The sequence below is a fragment of the Arvicola amphibius genome, chromosome 10 (genome assembly GCF_903992535.2).
Source record: "Arvicola amphibius chromosome 10, mArvAmp1.2, whole genome shotgun sequence".
Classification (NCBI taxonomy): domain Eukaryota; kingdom Metazoa; phylum Chordata; class Mammalia; order Rodentia; family Cricetidae; genus Arvicola; species Arvicola amphibius.
The window spans coordinates 97591865-97604834 of record NC_052056.1 but is presented as its reverse complement, the minus strand read 5'-3'; the positions used below and the strand labels follow the sequence as shown (position 1 = coordinate 97604834).

The 12970-nt window shown below is 47.6% G+C and overlaps 1 protein-coding gene across 1 annotated transcript in view; it reads left to right on the top strand.

The window, feature by feature from the left end:
- The first annotated feature begins 1148 nt into the window (after positions 1-1148).
- Prkar1b (protein kinase cAMP-dependent type I regulatory subunit beta) overlaps positions 1149-12970 on the top strand; it is a 114052-nt gene continuing 102230 nt past the window's right edge. The window contains exon 1 of the mRNA XM_038346098.1: positions 1149-1325. Coding sequence (XP_038202026.1) covers positions 1149-1325 — 177 coding nt within the window. The remainder of the gene's footprint in view (positions 1326-12970) is intronic.

Sequence of the window (12970 nt, the reverse complement as noted above, 5' to 3'; positions counted from 1 at the left end):
ACATCTATATTCCACATCGGTGTCCTTAAAAAGGGGGAGGGGGTGGATGAAAATGAAACCATCCGACAGCATGGTCCCCATAGTGGGGGCGCCTGACATCCAACTTATTCCACTTCAAATTACCCAGAAAAGGAGAGCGTACCGTATACAAATTGTACTTGATCTTTTTCCATCTCTGCAAGAATTTGTTCAGAGGTAAGGAAGGGCTGAACCCACTCATCAGAGAAAGGCCTTTGACAAACATGGTTTCTGGTGTCACACACCCTTCACTGGGCCTAATCATTAGCAAAACATCGTACCCGCTGGGCAGGCCCTCTACCGCTGATGTGCAACCCTCTGGGTTTTTTGAAAATTCAGTTGTGTGTGTGTGTGTGTGTACATGCCTATGCATGTTCACATGTGTGTCCCAGATGCATATAATGCATGTTCATGTGTAGAAGGCCCATGGTTGATGTTGGGTGACTTCAGTGATCACTCTCCACATTATGTATTGAGGCAGGGTTTCCTCCTTGAACTCAGAGCTCACTAGTTCAGCTAGTCTAGGTAGCCAGCTTGCCCCTGGGATCTCTTGGGTTCACTTCCCACACACGGGGATTGTAGGCCACCAAGCCCACCTGGCATTTTCGCGGGTGCTAGAGATCGGACTTTCTCTCCTTGTGCATGGGCCGCAAGTGTTTTATTCAATGAGCCATCCTCTCAGTGCCCGCCCCCCCTTTTAAAAGACAAAGTTGTATGCAGACCAGGCTGGCTTTAAACTCCTTATCTTCATGTTTCTACCTCCTGAGTAGGATCAGGGTTACAGGCATGCATCACCAGAGAGGATTTCTTTGCTCCTGGCGATGAAACCTGCATGCTAGGCAAGTACTCACCAACTAAGCCACATCCCCCAGCCCTTCCCCAGCCTTCTTTGTCTTTTTTTCCTTTGAGACAGGTTCTCACTAAGTTGTATAGGCTGATCCTGTTCAGGTGAGCCTTGAACTCACGATCCTCCTCCCTAGTTTTCTGAGTAGCTGAGATGACAGGCTTGCCCCACCAGGCCCAGCCCACATGTACTTCATAAAGCAGACCAGCAGACCAGTCTGGCTGCCCCGGCTCCTCCTAAAGCTGATTTAGTTTTCCTTCACAGGACCGTAGAAGACATTCTGACCATGGCCTCCCCATCCTGCTTCCACTCGGAGGACGAGGACTCTCTGAAAGGATGTGAGATGTACGTGCAGAAACATGGCATCCAGCAGGTACTCAAAGAATGCATCGTGCACCTCTGTGTTGCCAAGCCTGACCGGCCGCTGCGGTTCCTTCGAGAGCACTTTGAGAAGCTGGAGAAGGTGAGTGACCCCGGTACTCTTGGTAGGTTCCCTGGGCCGGAGGTGGGGCAGGTGAAGCACAGGTGGGACGGGGGAGGTGATGCACATGGTGTGGATGTGCAGGTGCGATAAAGGGTGCAGGACCAGCCTTGAGGGAAGCGCGCCACCCACGGGGTTCATACTGAAGGCGGGGAGCTGGGCTCATAGGAGTGTTGGCTGTGAAAAGCCTTGGCTCTGCCCCCATTCTGAAAACAAGCTAGTAAATAGCACTTGGTCAATGGGCATAACCTATCAAAACTTTTTTTAAAGATTTATTTTTATTGCTGTTGTTAACTATGTATGTGTGTCTGCAAGTGTATGCTACACAAGTGAAGATGACTTTGGAGGCCAGAAGAGGGCGCTGAATACCTTGGGATTGGAGTTTTCAGGCATTTGTGAGCCACCCAATGTGGGTGCTGGAAACAGAACTGTGGTTCTCTGTATAAGAGCAGTCTAAGTGCTCTTAACCACCGAGTCAACTCCCTAAACACTTAAAATTATATTTAAAGTATTATTTAATTAATTTGTATGTGTGTGTAATATGTGTGTGCGTGTGTGTGTTCATGTGCACCTGTGCACACGGGTGCCTATGCCTGTGTGTGGAGGTCAGAGGTCATGTTTGATGTCTTCCTTGGTGTGTCTACACAGGGTTTCTCACCCATTCAGCTAGGCTCCCTAGTTCTTGAGCTCCAGGCATTTGCCCACCTCTGCCTCCTTAGAGCTGGGTTGACAGCTGTGCTGGGGATCTACCCGCAGGCTCTCATGCTTTAGCCATAGCACTGACTGCCTGGGCCATCTTCCCAGCACCTCCAAAAACATCTACAAAGAATTCATGAGCTGGGCGGTGGTGGCACACGCCTTTAATCCCAGCACTTGGGAGGCAGAGGCAGGTGGATCTCTGTGAATTCGAGGCCAGCGTGGTCTATAGAATGAGTTTCAGGATGGGCTCCAAAGCTACACAGAGAAACCCTGCCTCAAGAAACAAAAAGAAAGAAAGAAAGGAAGGAAGGAAGGAAGGAAGGAAGGAAGGAAGGAAGGAAGGAAGAAAGAAAGAAAAGAATTCATGAGTCTGGCTTGATGGTACATGCCTGTCATCTGGTACTCAGGAAGCTGAAGCAGGAGGACCAGGAAATCAAGGTCAGCCTGGGCTACACAGGAGACCCTGTCACGAAAATATCACAACACAAACCAAAACAGAAAATAAAATCATCCATGTCTATAAAGGAAAAAAAATAAGTTCAGAGCTGAAGAGAAGATATAAAACCCTCTAAAGTCTCCCACCTCCACCCCAGGTGTTATTTAATCTTGTTTATATGTGTGTTTCTTATGGTGTAGATCCACATGTTTTCTCCACCAGATGTAGGGTGTCCTTCTTCATCACTCTCTACCTTAGTCCCATGAGGCAGGGGCTTCCACTCACCCTGGAGCTAGCAAGCCTCAGAACTGGGGTTACAGGTGTGCCCATCATCCCACTCAGCTTGCTTGTTTTTTGTTTTTGTTTTTCAAGATTTGGCTTCTCTGTCTAGCCCTGGCTGTCCTAGAACTTGATTTGTAGACCAGGCTGGACTCAAACTCAGAGATCCACCTGCCTCTGCCTTCTGAATGTTGGTTTTGAACCACCACACCCAGCAACAGCCAGTTTTTTCCGTGGGTGGTAGGGATTCAAATACGGAATCCAAGGCTTTCAAAGCTAGCGCTCTTACTAACCGAGCCACCCCCCACCATTCCCTCTTGTGTTATTTAAAAACAATCTTTAGATTTTGTGTGTGGCCATGTGGCTGTGGCAGTTTCATATTTTGTGTGGTTTTCTACTTGTCATCTGTTCTGTGGGGACATCCCTTCCAATGATTGCTCAGTGTGTGATTGCTCAGTATTTGGTGTGAGTGAGTGTGTGTGTGTGTGTGTGTGTGTGTGTGTGTGTTTGTGTGTGCGCATGCGCCTATGCAGAGATGGAAGGGTGGTTAGTTTTATCACACCCAGGAGCAGAGAAAAAAAATGAATACATGCATGTTTAGTGCTCAGCTAGCTTTCTCTACACCATGTAGTTCTGGCCGGCCTGGAACTCCACTACCTAGACCAGGCTGAACTCACAGACATCTCTCTTCTCTTACTACTGAGTACTGGGATTAAAGGCTTTTTTTTTGTTTCATTTTGTTTTTTGTTTTTCGACACAGAGTTTCTCTGTGTAGCTTTGGAGACTGTCCTAAAACTTGCTCTGTACACTAGGTTAGCCTCAAACTCACAGAGATCTGCCTGCATCTGCCTCCTGAGTGCTGGGATTAAAGGCATGCTTCCCCCAGGTCACCTGTCCTCTCTACTGACCTAAACTAGTGGTTCCCAACCTGTGGGTCTGGACCCCTTTCGGGGGGAGTCAGACGGTCCTTTCACAGGGGTCACCTAAGACCATCAGAAAACACAGATACACGTTACTATTCATAACAGTAGCAAAATTAAAGTTATGAAGTAGCAATGACAATAACACTATGGTTGGACCACAACAGGAGGAACTGTATTAAAGGTTCACAGTATTAGGAAGGTTGAGAACCACTGACCTAAATCCAGAGAATGGTACCACCCACAATGGGTGTGTCTTTCCCTGCCTAAAATAGCAAAATCAACACAGGCCAACCTGATCTGGGCAAGTCCTCGCTGAGACTTTTTCCAGGTGATTTTAAGCTATGTCAAGTCAGTAGGTAAAATCAACCAGCGTGTGTAGGTTCCGGGATAGCACTCGGGTTACCAGGCTTGTACACCAAGTACCTTTATCCAGTCAGCCATCTTGCTGGGCCAGGGTTTCATCCGTTGTGAAACGGTAATTTTTACTTACTTGTTTTTTATTCATGCGTATTGTGCATGTGTGTGCAGATGCCATTGGCAGACTGTGGAGGCCAGAGGAGGGTGCTGAATCCGCTGGAGCTGACGTTAAAGGCTATTGTGAGCCCCCTGATGTGGATGTTGGGAATGAAACTCTAATCCTCCCGAAGAGCGGCATTCACGTCAGGTGGCTCACAACCGCATTTAACTTCCGCTCCCCCCACACTTAATACTTGATATCGGTAATTAGTGCCTTTTTGTTGTTATTAATCAGCCTGTCTAGAGGATTATCAGTTCTAATATTTTTTTCCTTTCAAAGTTTACTTTATGTGTACAAGTGTTTTGCCTGCATGTATGTCTGTGCACCACGTGCATGCCAGGTATCCTTGGAGGCCAGAAAAGGGCGTTGGATCCCTTGGAACTGGAGTTACGGATGACTGGGCGGCCACGTAGTGCTGGGGACTGAACCTGGATTGACTGCAGGAGCAGCCAGTGCTCTTAACCACTGAGCCATTGCTCTAGCCCCTTGAGTGCTCTTTTCCAGGAAGTACACCCACTCTCTAGAGCCTTGTTAAATTTATTATTTATTTGTTTTTCAAGACAGGGTTTCTCTGTGTAACAGCCCTAGCTGTCCTGGAATTCGCTTTGTAGACCAGGCTGGTCTCGAACTCACTGAGATCCGCCTGCCTCTGCCTCCCAAGTGCCGGAATTAAAGGTGTGTGCCACCACCACCTGGCTTTTTTTTTTTAATTTAATGTTGTTGAGTTTGCTCTTATTTTTTATGATTTCCTTCTTTCTGTTGTATTGGGCTATATCCTTTTCAAAGCTTCTTAAGGTGAAATGTCAAAATAGTACTTTAATTTTTTTTAAAAGGAAACATTGAAGTCTGCACATTTCCTGTTTTGGCATTATTCTACACATCTTGATCCTGGAGATTTCTTCTTCCTTGCTTTACTCAGCTTAAGATAGTTTCCATCTCTCTAGAGACTTAATCTTTGTTTCATTTGTTAGGCTTTTTCTTGTTTAATTTTTGCAATGTCTGGCGACTTTCCAGAGATCTTTGTTATTCAGGCCTGGCTTCATTGTGGTCCAAGAGTGCTGAATGACTCCACACCTTTTCAATTCAGTTCATTATGCTTTCTGGCTAATCATAGTGTTGCTTTGGTGACTCCTCCCCGTGCTCCCGAGGAGGCCAGGTGGAGCACTGTGCAGTCCTCAGAGTTCAGGGTCGTGGCACTTTGTGCTATTTTTTTGAAATTAAAAATTTTTAAGACTGAGTCTCACTGTGCAGTTCTGGCTGTCCTGGAACTCACTATATAAATCAGACTGGCCTTGAATTCACAGAGATCCACTTGCCTCTGCCTTGCCAGTGCTGGGATTAGAGGTATGCAACTACCACACCTAGATTTAAAACCTTTTTATTATATTTTAAAATTTATTTTGTGTGTGTGTGCATGTGTGTGTGTGGGCTCAAGTGCTATGCATGATATAGTTGTGGATGTCAGTGGACAATTTGTAGAAGCTGGCTCTCTTCCACCATACGGGTTGCAGGACTAGAACCTGGGCCATTAGGTGTGCCAGCAAGCACCTTTACTGACTGAGCCATCTCCCTAGCCCCATTTTGCATTCTTGCTAGTTTTCTGATCCTCTGTCCATAACAAGGATCATTGAGACCCCCAACATCACTTGTGTGTTTTTCTCCCCTTTCTTTAGTTAAATTTGTCTGTCTGTCTGTCTATCTATCTATCTATCTATCTATCTATCTATCTATCTATCTTCTATTTATCTATCTTCTATCTCCGTCTCTCTATCTTTATATATTGAGACAGTGTTTCTTATAGCCATTGCTGTTCTCACGTGTACTCTGTGGCTGAGGATAGATAACCTTGAACTTCCGATCCTCCTGCCTCCACCTCCTGAATGCTGAGATGGTTGGTGACTTCCACCATCACCCTGTATTATGTGGTGCTGGGGATCAAACCCAGGACTCAATGTATGCGAGACTTCTGCCAGCTGAGTCACATCCCCATTTCTAGGTTTTTTTTTTTTTTTTTTTTTTTTTTTTTGGTTTTTCGAGACAGGGTTTCTCTGTAGCTTTGGAGCCTGTCCTGGAACTAGCTCTTGTAGACCAGGCTGGTCTCGAACTCACAGAGATCCGCCTGCCTCTGCCTCCCGAGTGCTGGGATTAAAGGCGTGCGCCACCGCCGCCCAGCTCCCATTTCTAGTTTTTACTAGAACACATGATCCTCCTGCCTCAGCCTCTCAGGTGCTAGGATTTTGGGTGGAATACTACTACCCCTGGCTTGACTTCAGGTTTTTAAGTCTAATACAATAATGTCTACCATTGAGCTGATGCGTTAATATTACCTACAATTTAAATAATAAGTCCTGTTCATTACTATATAGGCATATACATGTGTACATATATATGCATTACCTCATTTATAGCCAGCCATAGATTTAATGTAATTGATACGATTGGTTTAAGTCTCCCATTTATTTTCCTTCATCATCTCTGGTTTTGTGACTTTGTTCCCATGTTCTTATCTCCTTTCATCTTTATGTGGGTTCCGAGGATCAAACTCATGTTTCCGGGCTTGTACAGTAAGCACTTCACTGGCTGACCCCTTATTAGCCCCTATTTTGTTTTAATTTTTAATTTTATTTTTTTATGTGTGTGTGGGTGCACATGCCTGTGGTAGTCAGAGTTCAGCCTCAAGTATTCTTTCTTACATTAGTTTTTGAGACAGAGTCTCTTCACTGAGACCTAGAGTTTCAGATTCGGCTAAGGTGGCTGGCCAGTGAGCCCTGGGATCTTCCTGTCCTCCACTTCCTAGCACTGGGATTATAAACATGTGCCTTTACATCTGGCTTGTTATGTGCATACCGGGGACAGAACTCAGTCACACTTCCAGCCCCTTACTGGGGGATTCTAGGCAGGGGCTCTACCACTGAGCCACACCCAAGCCTCTCACTGAGGGATTCTAGGCAGGTGCTCTACCACTGAGCCACACCCCAGCCCCTCACTGGGGGATTCTAGGCAGGTGCTCTATCACTGAGTCACACCCCAGCCCCTCCCTGGGGAATTCTAGGCAGGGGCTCTACCATTGAGCCACACCCCAACCCCTCACTGGGGGACCCTAGGAAACTGTTGCACAGTGTAGCTACATCCTTAGCCAGCCCTCATTTTTACTATTAACAGTCTTACAGATTTTGCACAAGCTCGTTGATATGCTCAGGTATTACCACTCCAAAGACTCATCCCTCAGCTCAGAAGCTCCAAATACCCTATTTCTGAGTTAAATTCCATATAGAAGGGAGACACTGACAAGCCTCTGAGGGTAACCTGAGAAGTCAGGATAGAGAAGAATAGCAAAGCAGAGTACAGACATGCTAGACCATTTTGGCACATTTCTGCAATTCCTATTTCTGAGAAGTTGAGGCAGGAGAGTTGCTTCAAGTTTGAGTCTAACCTGGGTTACATAGAAAGATCCTATCTCTTCCCCCAAAGCAGAATAAAACAAATGAGAAACATTAAAATCAGAAGCTGAAAGCCCTGGGTTTCCTCCCCAACACATGCACACATCACACACACACACACACACACACACCACACATGCTTACTCACACACTCATTACACATTGAAGCAAGGATGGCACTCCGAGCAACCAAACCTGTCTCTTAGGAGGTTAAGTGACTGTCATCTGTCCAGCGTGGTCCGGTAGGTGGGGAATCAGAACCACAAACTTTCCATGTGTCTCAGATGGAGAAAGGAGGTGGCCCTGTGTGACTCAGAACTGCTTAGTTGGGTATCCCCTGCCCGTGGCGCTTCTTTTCAAGGTGACAGCTGAACTCGGGTCCATTTAGAGATCACTCCTTCCTAGAAACACCCCTTGACTCCTTCCAAAGATGGGGCAGGAACCTCTTCTCTAGCTGCATCTTCGTTGTGTTTTCTCTGTGAGTATTGGTATCCAGTAGGTGCTTCATAAATGCTTGAGGCATTGTATTTCTTTTCTATTCTTAGTGCTGAATGTCTAGCCCCCCCTTACACACACACACACACACACACACACACACACACACACACACGCTTCCTGCTCTTATGTCCTCAGTTTCCTCACATGGGCTGATTCCCTTGTAACTTCCCATGCTATCTCCCAGAGGTTCTCCGGATTCTTTCCAGAATCGGTGACTAGCCTACCCTGGTAGGATTTGAGGAGACCCAAGTCCTCAAACCCTCAGCCCCTCCTTTAAACCTCAGCTTCAGAGTGCAAATTGATAGCCTTGAGCTTCTATGGAGAACCCCTCTGGGACCTTGCCCACAAGTGGCTCCCCAGGCTCTCCCTGGTCCAGGTGGATGCCCTTTGAAGTTGGGATGTCTCCCCTCAGGAATGGCTTCTCTCTGACCCTGTGGAATCATGCCCTCCCAGGTCAGGGAAGTAGGCAGCTGGAGTTGGTGGGACTGAGGAATTCTGAATGACCCCCAAGGGTGCGCTGGCATCTTTCAGGAAGGTAAAACCTCTGCTGAGTCCAGCCTGGTCAGTATGTTTGCTTTGTCTGTGGTTTTATCCTGGGTATGTAGGAAGACTGTGGTCAGCTAAGTCCGAGAACATCATTTGGAGCCCAGGAAGTGGACTGGTCCCTGGGGGCAGGATGGGGAAGTCCCCCCCCCCACTTCATTCCTGGGTAAATTCTGAAGGAGCTTTCTGGAAACTCGTTCCCACACTTGTTAGGAAAATTCCTTTGGCTGGGAAAGCCTGCTCTAACCCTTGACCTTCACTGTCCTGTTTCAGTGTAAAAACGGGAGACAGGAAGGGGGGTGGTCTGAAAAGCCAGAGGCAGTCCCGAATCCTTAAGTGGGAATGGGGGTTTCAGGAGAATATGCTGGTACTGGCCAGAGGCCAAGCAGGAGGCAAGGCTGGGAGAGATTGCCTGGCACTTGGCCCCGCCCTTTTCCTCCTGATGATTCCAGAAACCCGTGGCTTTGATGTTTTGGAGCACCTGTATCCTGCTCAGCTTGACCCCTGTCTGTTGAGATGCCAGGACCTGTCGTGTCACCTAGAGAGTGAGGCCTTGGTAATGTGTTTGTGATGGTGTGTGCTTGTATCTAGGGTCCCCAAGGGAGGACTTAGGGGAGTGGAGCCATACTGTGTCCTGTACCAGGAGCCACTGGTAGGCACAGACAGACCCATGAATATCTAAATGTTTCCAATTGGAGCTGGCAATGGTGATTTGTCTCATCACAGCCGCACTAAGGACCCATGAAACCAGAATTTGTCACTGCCTCCATCACATAACCAAGGCCATTATGACTCAGCCATTACCACCCATGTCTTGATTTAAGGTGACACTTTTTTTTTTGAATTCTCACCCATCCTGGAAGGGCTTTCAGGAGTCCCTTACAGGGGGGCCACTGTGACCCCTGCATCTTCATTCCTGATCCTCCTCATCACAGGGTAAAGGGATGGCTTGAGTGGTAGCTTGTGTTGTGAAGGCTTATGTGATGCCGAATGTTCATTCATTCATTCATTCATTCATTCATTCACTTTCTCCACTGGTGTTTGCAGTAGTCTGACACTGTGTTTCTGAGACAGAGTGGGGCTTATACAATAAAGTAAAGCACACATACTGGTACAAATGAGTTGGCTGGGGGTCCTGCTCTACCTAGATTGGAATTGTGGGAAGGTGACTAGCCATCCTGGGCTCTTGGGCACCTAAAGCTTAGAGGCTGGGTGGGCAGAGGCAGCGTCTCAGAGCCCTACACCGAGAGCAGGGATGGTTCTAAGGTGTTCATGCTTGGTGGCTCTCTGATCTGGGCTTTAACCTCTCCATTTAGCAGCTATTGTATCCCCTCTCAACCTCTACCGGTTGCTGCAACGGGGAGGGGGGGAGAGGGCAGTATCACCAGAGAGCAGTGTCTGCTGGTATCTCTGCTAAACCGGCCTTGGGTATGCATGTTAGAGCTCTTGGGTCCTGGGTGTCAGGACCCTCAGCCTCTGAGCCTTAGCAATTCCTCAGAGTTCTGTGACTGGAGCCCATGCTTCCTGATTCCTGCCCCTGGCCTCTAAGCTTTTCAGATATCCCTTTGCTACTATTGCCCCTGGAACTACCTGGGTCATCACTTCCGCTCTGGAGCTGTTACTGTCTCTTCTGTGTCACTACCAGCTCTGCCTGGTCTCCCAGTGACCAAGGTAGAAAGAGTGCATAAGGCTAGGGATGGAACTCTGTGGCAGAGCACATGCCCAGCAAGCATGAAGCCCTCTGGGCAAGCATGAAGCCCTGGGTTTAGTTCCCACCGCATTCAACAGCAAAAACAGAGTAGCTAAGAAAAGACTTCACTGAGGGAAGACTGGTTGGGTACAGTGGTGGGTTTCACACAACTGCTTACCTAGCCAGACAGATGGAGGTCAGAGGACAGTTTGCAGGAATTGGTTCTCTCCTTCAAAGATGTAGGTCCCAGGGACTGAACTCAGGTTGTCAGGCTTGGTGGCACGCCCCTTTAGGCACTAATCTGCCTTGCTGACCCATGAGAACTGTTTCTTAACACCGTTATAGTAACCTCTTCCTAAACAAAATCGCATAGAGACTCAGGCCATTTTGTCTGTCTCAAAGCCATGAATCATTTGGCTAAGAATGCTTTAGAAGTGGGTAGAGGAATGAGGGGAGCCATATAAAATCTTCTTGCTGGAAGTGGCTCTAAGTTGGACCTTTAAACATTCCTAGGAGTTACCGGCCACACGGCTTGGAGCCCCACATAGGGAAGATTCATGTGTCTCTCCACTTCTTCCCTTGCTAAGGGTCGTTGGTTCCAGGTGTCAGGTTTGTCCCTTTGGGGACAATTCTATAGCATTCTTGGGGTCTTGTCCAGACAGGACCTTCTGTCTCTGCCCCAGGTCGTACCAACATCTGAGTCTCATCATTCTTACAAAGTCAAGGCGTCCAAAGATCAACTCCTGTCAGCTGTATTAAAAAGAAAACACCAGAAAGTAACATGTTGGTGACAGGGTAGAGGAATCGGCGCCTCACAATGTTACTGATATAAAACATGATATAAAACAGTATAACTGCTGGAGAAGAGTCCAGCAGTTCCTCAAAAAGTGGAACATTGAATGGGGCCGGCAAGATTACTCAGTGGGTAAAAGTGACTGCAGCCAAGCCTCACGACCTGAGTTCAGTCTCTGGGATGGAAGGAGAGAACCAACTCTCCCACGTTGTCCTGTGACCCCCCCCCCCACATACATATGCTGCAGTATGCACACTCCTTCCCCCACAAGTAAATGCCATTCTCAAAAGTGATAAAAGTAAGTTAAAATGAATGTAATTTTAAAAAGGAACCCCTTTTATTGCATGCGTGACTCAGCCACTCCGCATCTGAGAGAATACCCGAAGCTCTGAAGGCAGTCAGGTATCACACACATCTCTCTGTGCATGGATGCTTGCAGCAGTATTAGCTCAGTAGAGCTAAGATTCACCAGTAGACGGAGGACCGAACAAACTGTGGTTACACCTGCATAGTGGAATATTAGTCAGCCCCGAAAGGAAGAAAGCACCCATAGACTATAATGATGGATGAACTCTGGAAACACAAAACTTTGTGACAGAAACCAGACAGGCACAGGAGACTGTGTGTGAGTGATTTCACTGATATGAAGTTTCCAGAAAAGGAAAATCTGCCATTCAAGGCAGGGACAGTGGTTTCATATCAATGAACTCACTCTCGGAGTTCCATCCTTGCGCTGTATTTATATCGTTCACAGTTGTTATTTTTAATCTCTTATAAATGCAAAGGCCCAGAGCCTGTCACTCGGGCCACGGAAGACATAACTTGCTAGGAGTCCTGGTCTAGGTGGGAGTGGCTAATGAGTGTGCTTGGTGGTTTCTGTGGAGGGGATCGTTACCGACAGCTTCTGCCTGCGCAGATAAACTGGGTGGCTAGCACACATCTGTCATCCCGGCAGTCCACAGCCCGAGGCAGGAGGAGTTCAAAGCCAACCTGAAGTACATAGTAAGTCTGAGGCCAACCTGGGCTGCATGAGACCCTGTCTCAAACTAAACAAACCAATTATAAAACCAAAACAACAGCAAAAGACCAGTAGTAGGGTTGGAGAGATAGCTCAATTGATAAAAGTGCTTGTAACTGTAAGGACCTGAGTTTAGTTTCCAGAACCTTTGGTTATGGACCTTTGCAATCCAGCACGGAGGAGGCTGAGACAGCTGGCTTTGCTGGGCAGCCTGCCTAGCCTGCTTGATGAATTCCAGGCCAGGGAGAGACACAGTCTCAACCCAAACAGAAAAAAACAGTGAACAGCACCTGAGAGCAGGAGCTTAGGTTGTCTTCTGACCTCCTCATATGCACGCGTGCGTCCACACACCCACACACCCACACACACCTCAGCAATGACCTATCTGAGTGTACAAGGTATTTCCAGGATTAAATGTTGATTCATTCTGACGGGGAGAGATAGAAGAGAATAGCAGTCAGCTCAGAGATGCTGAGGTTGGTTGTCAAGGCAACAGGACAGTGTGACGTTGCTTGGCCTGAGGTTCTAGAGCATCAGGCTCTGCGTGAGATGAGGTAGCCAGTACCAGTGGAGTACACACTGCCCCCACCTACAGTTCAACCCCAAGATCTGAGTGGGACATAGGCTCACCAAGCCTGGTACGTGATAGGTCCGTAGAGAATGGGCATAGACAACGTGTTTCACTGTGCGGGGAAGGCACGGGATGTAGAGATGAGTCAGCCACTAATGCTGGGGGCTGCACTCATACCACAGGGCTGGTGAGCCAGCCTCCTTTCAGTGACAGGAGGTCC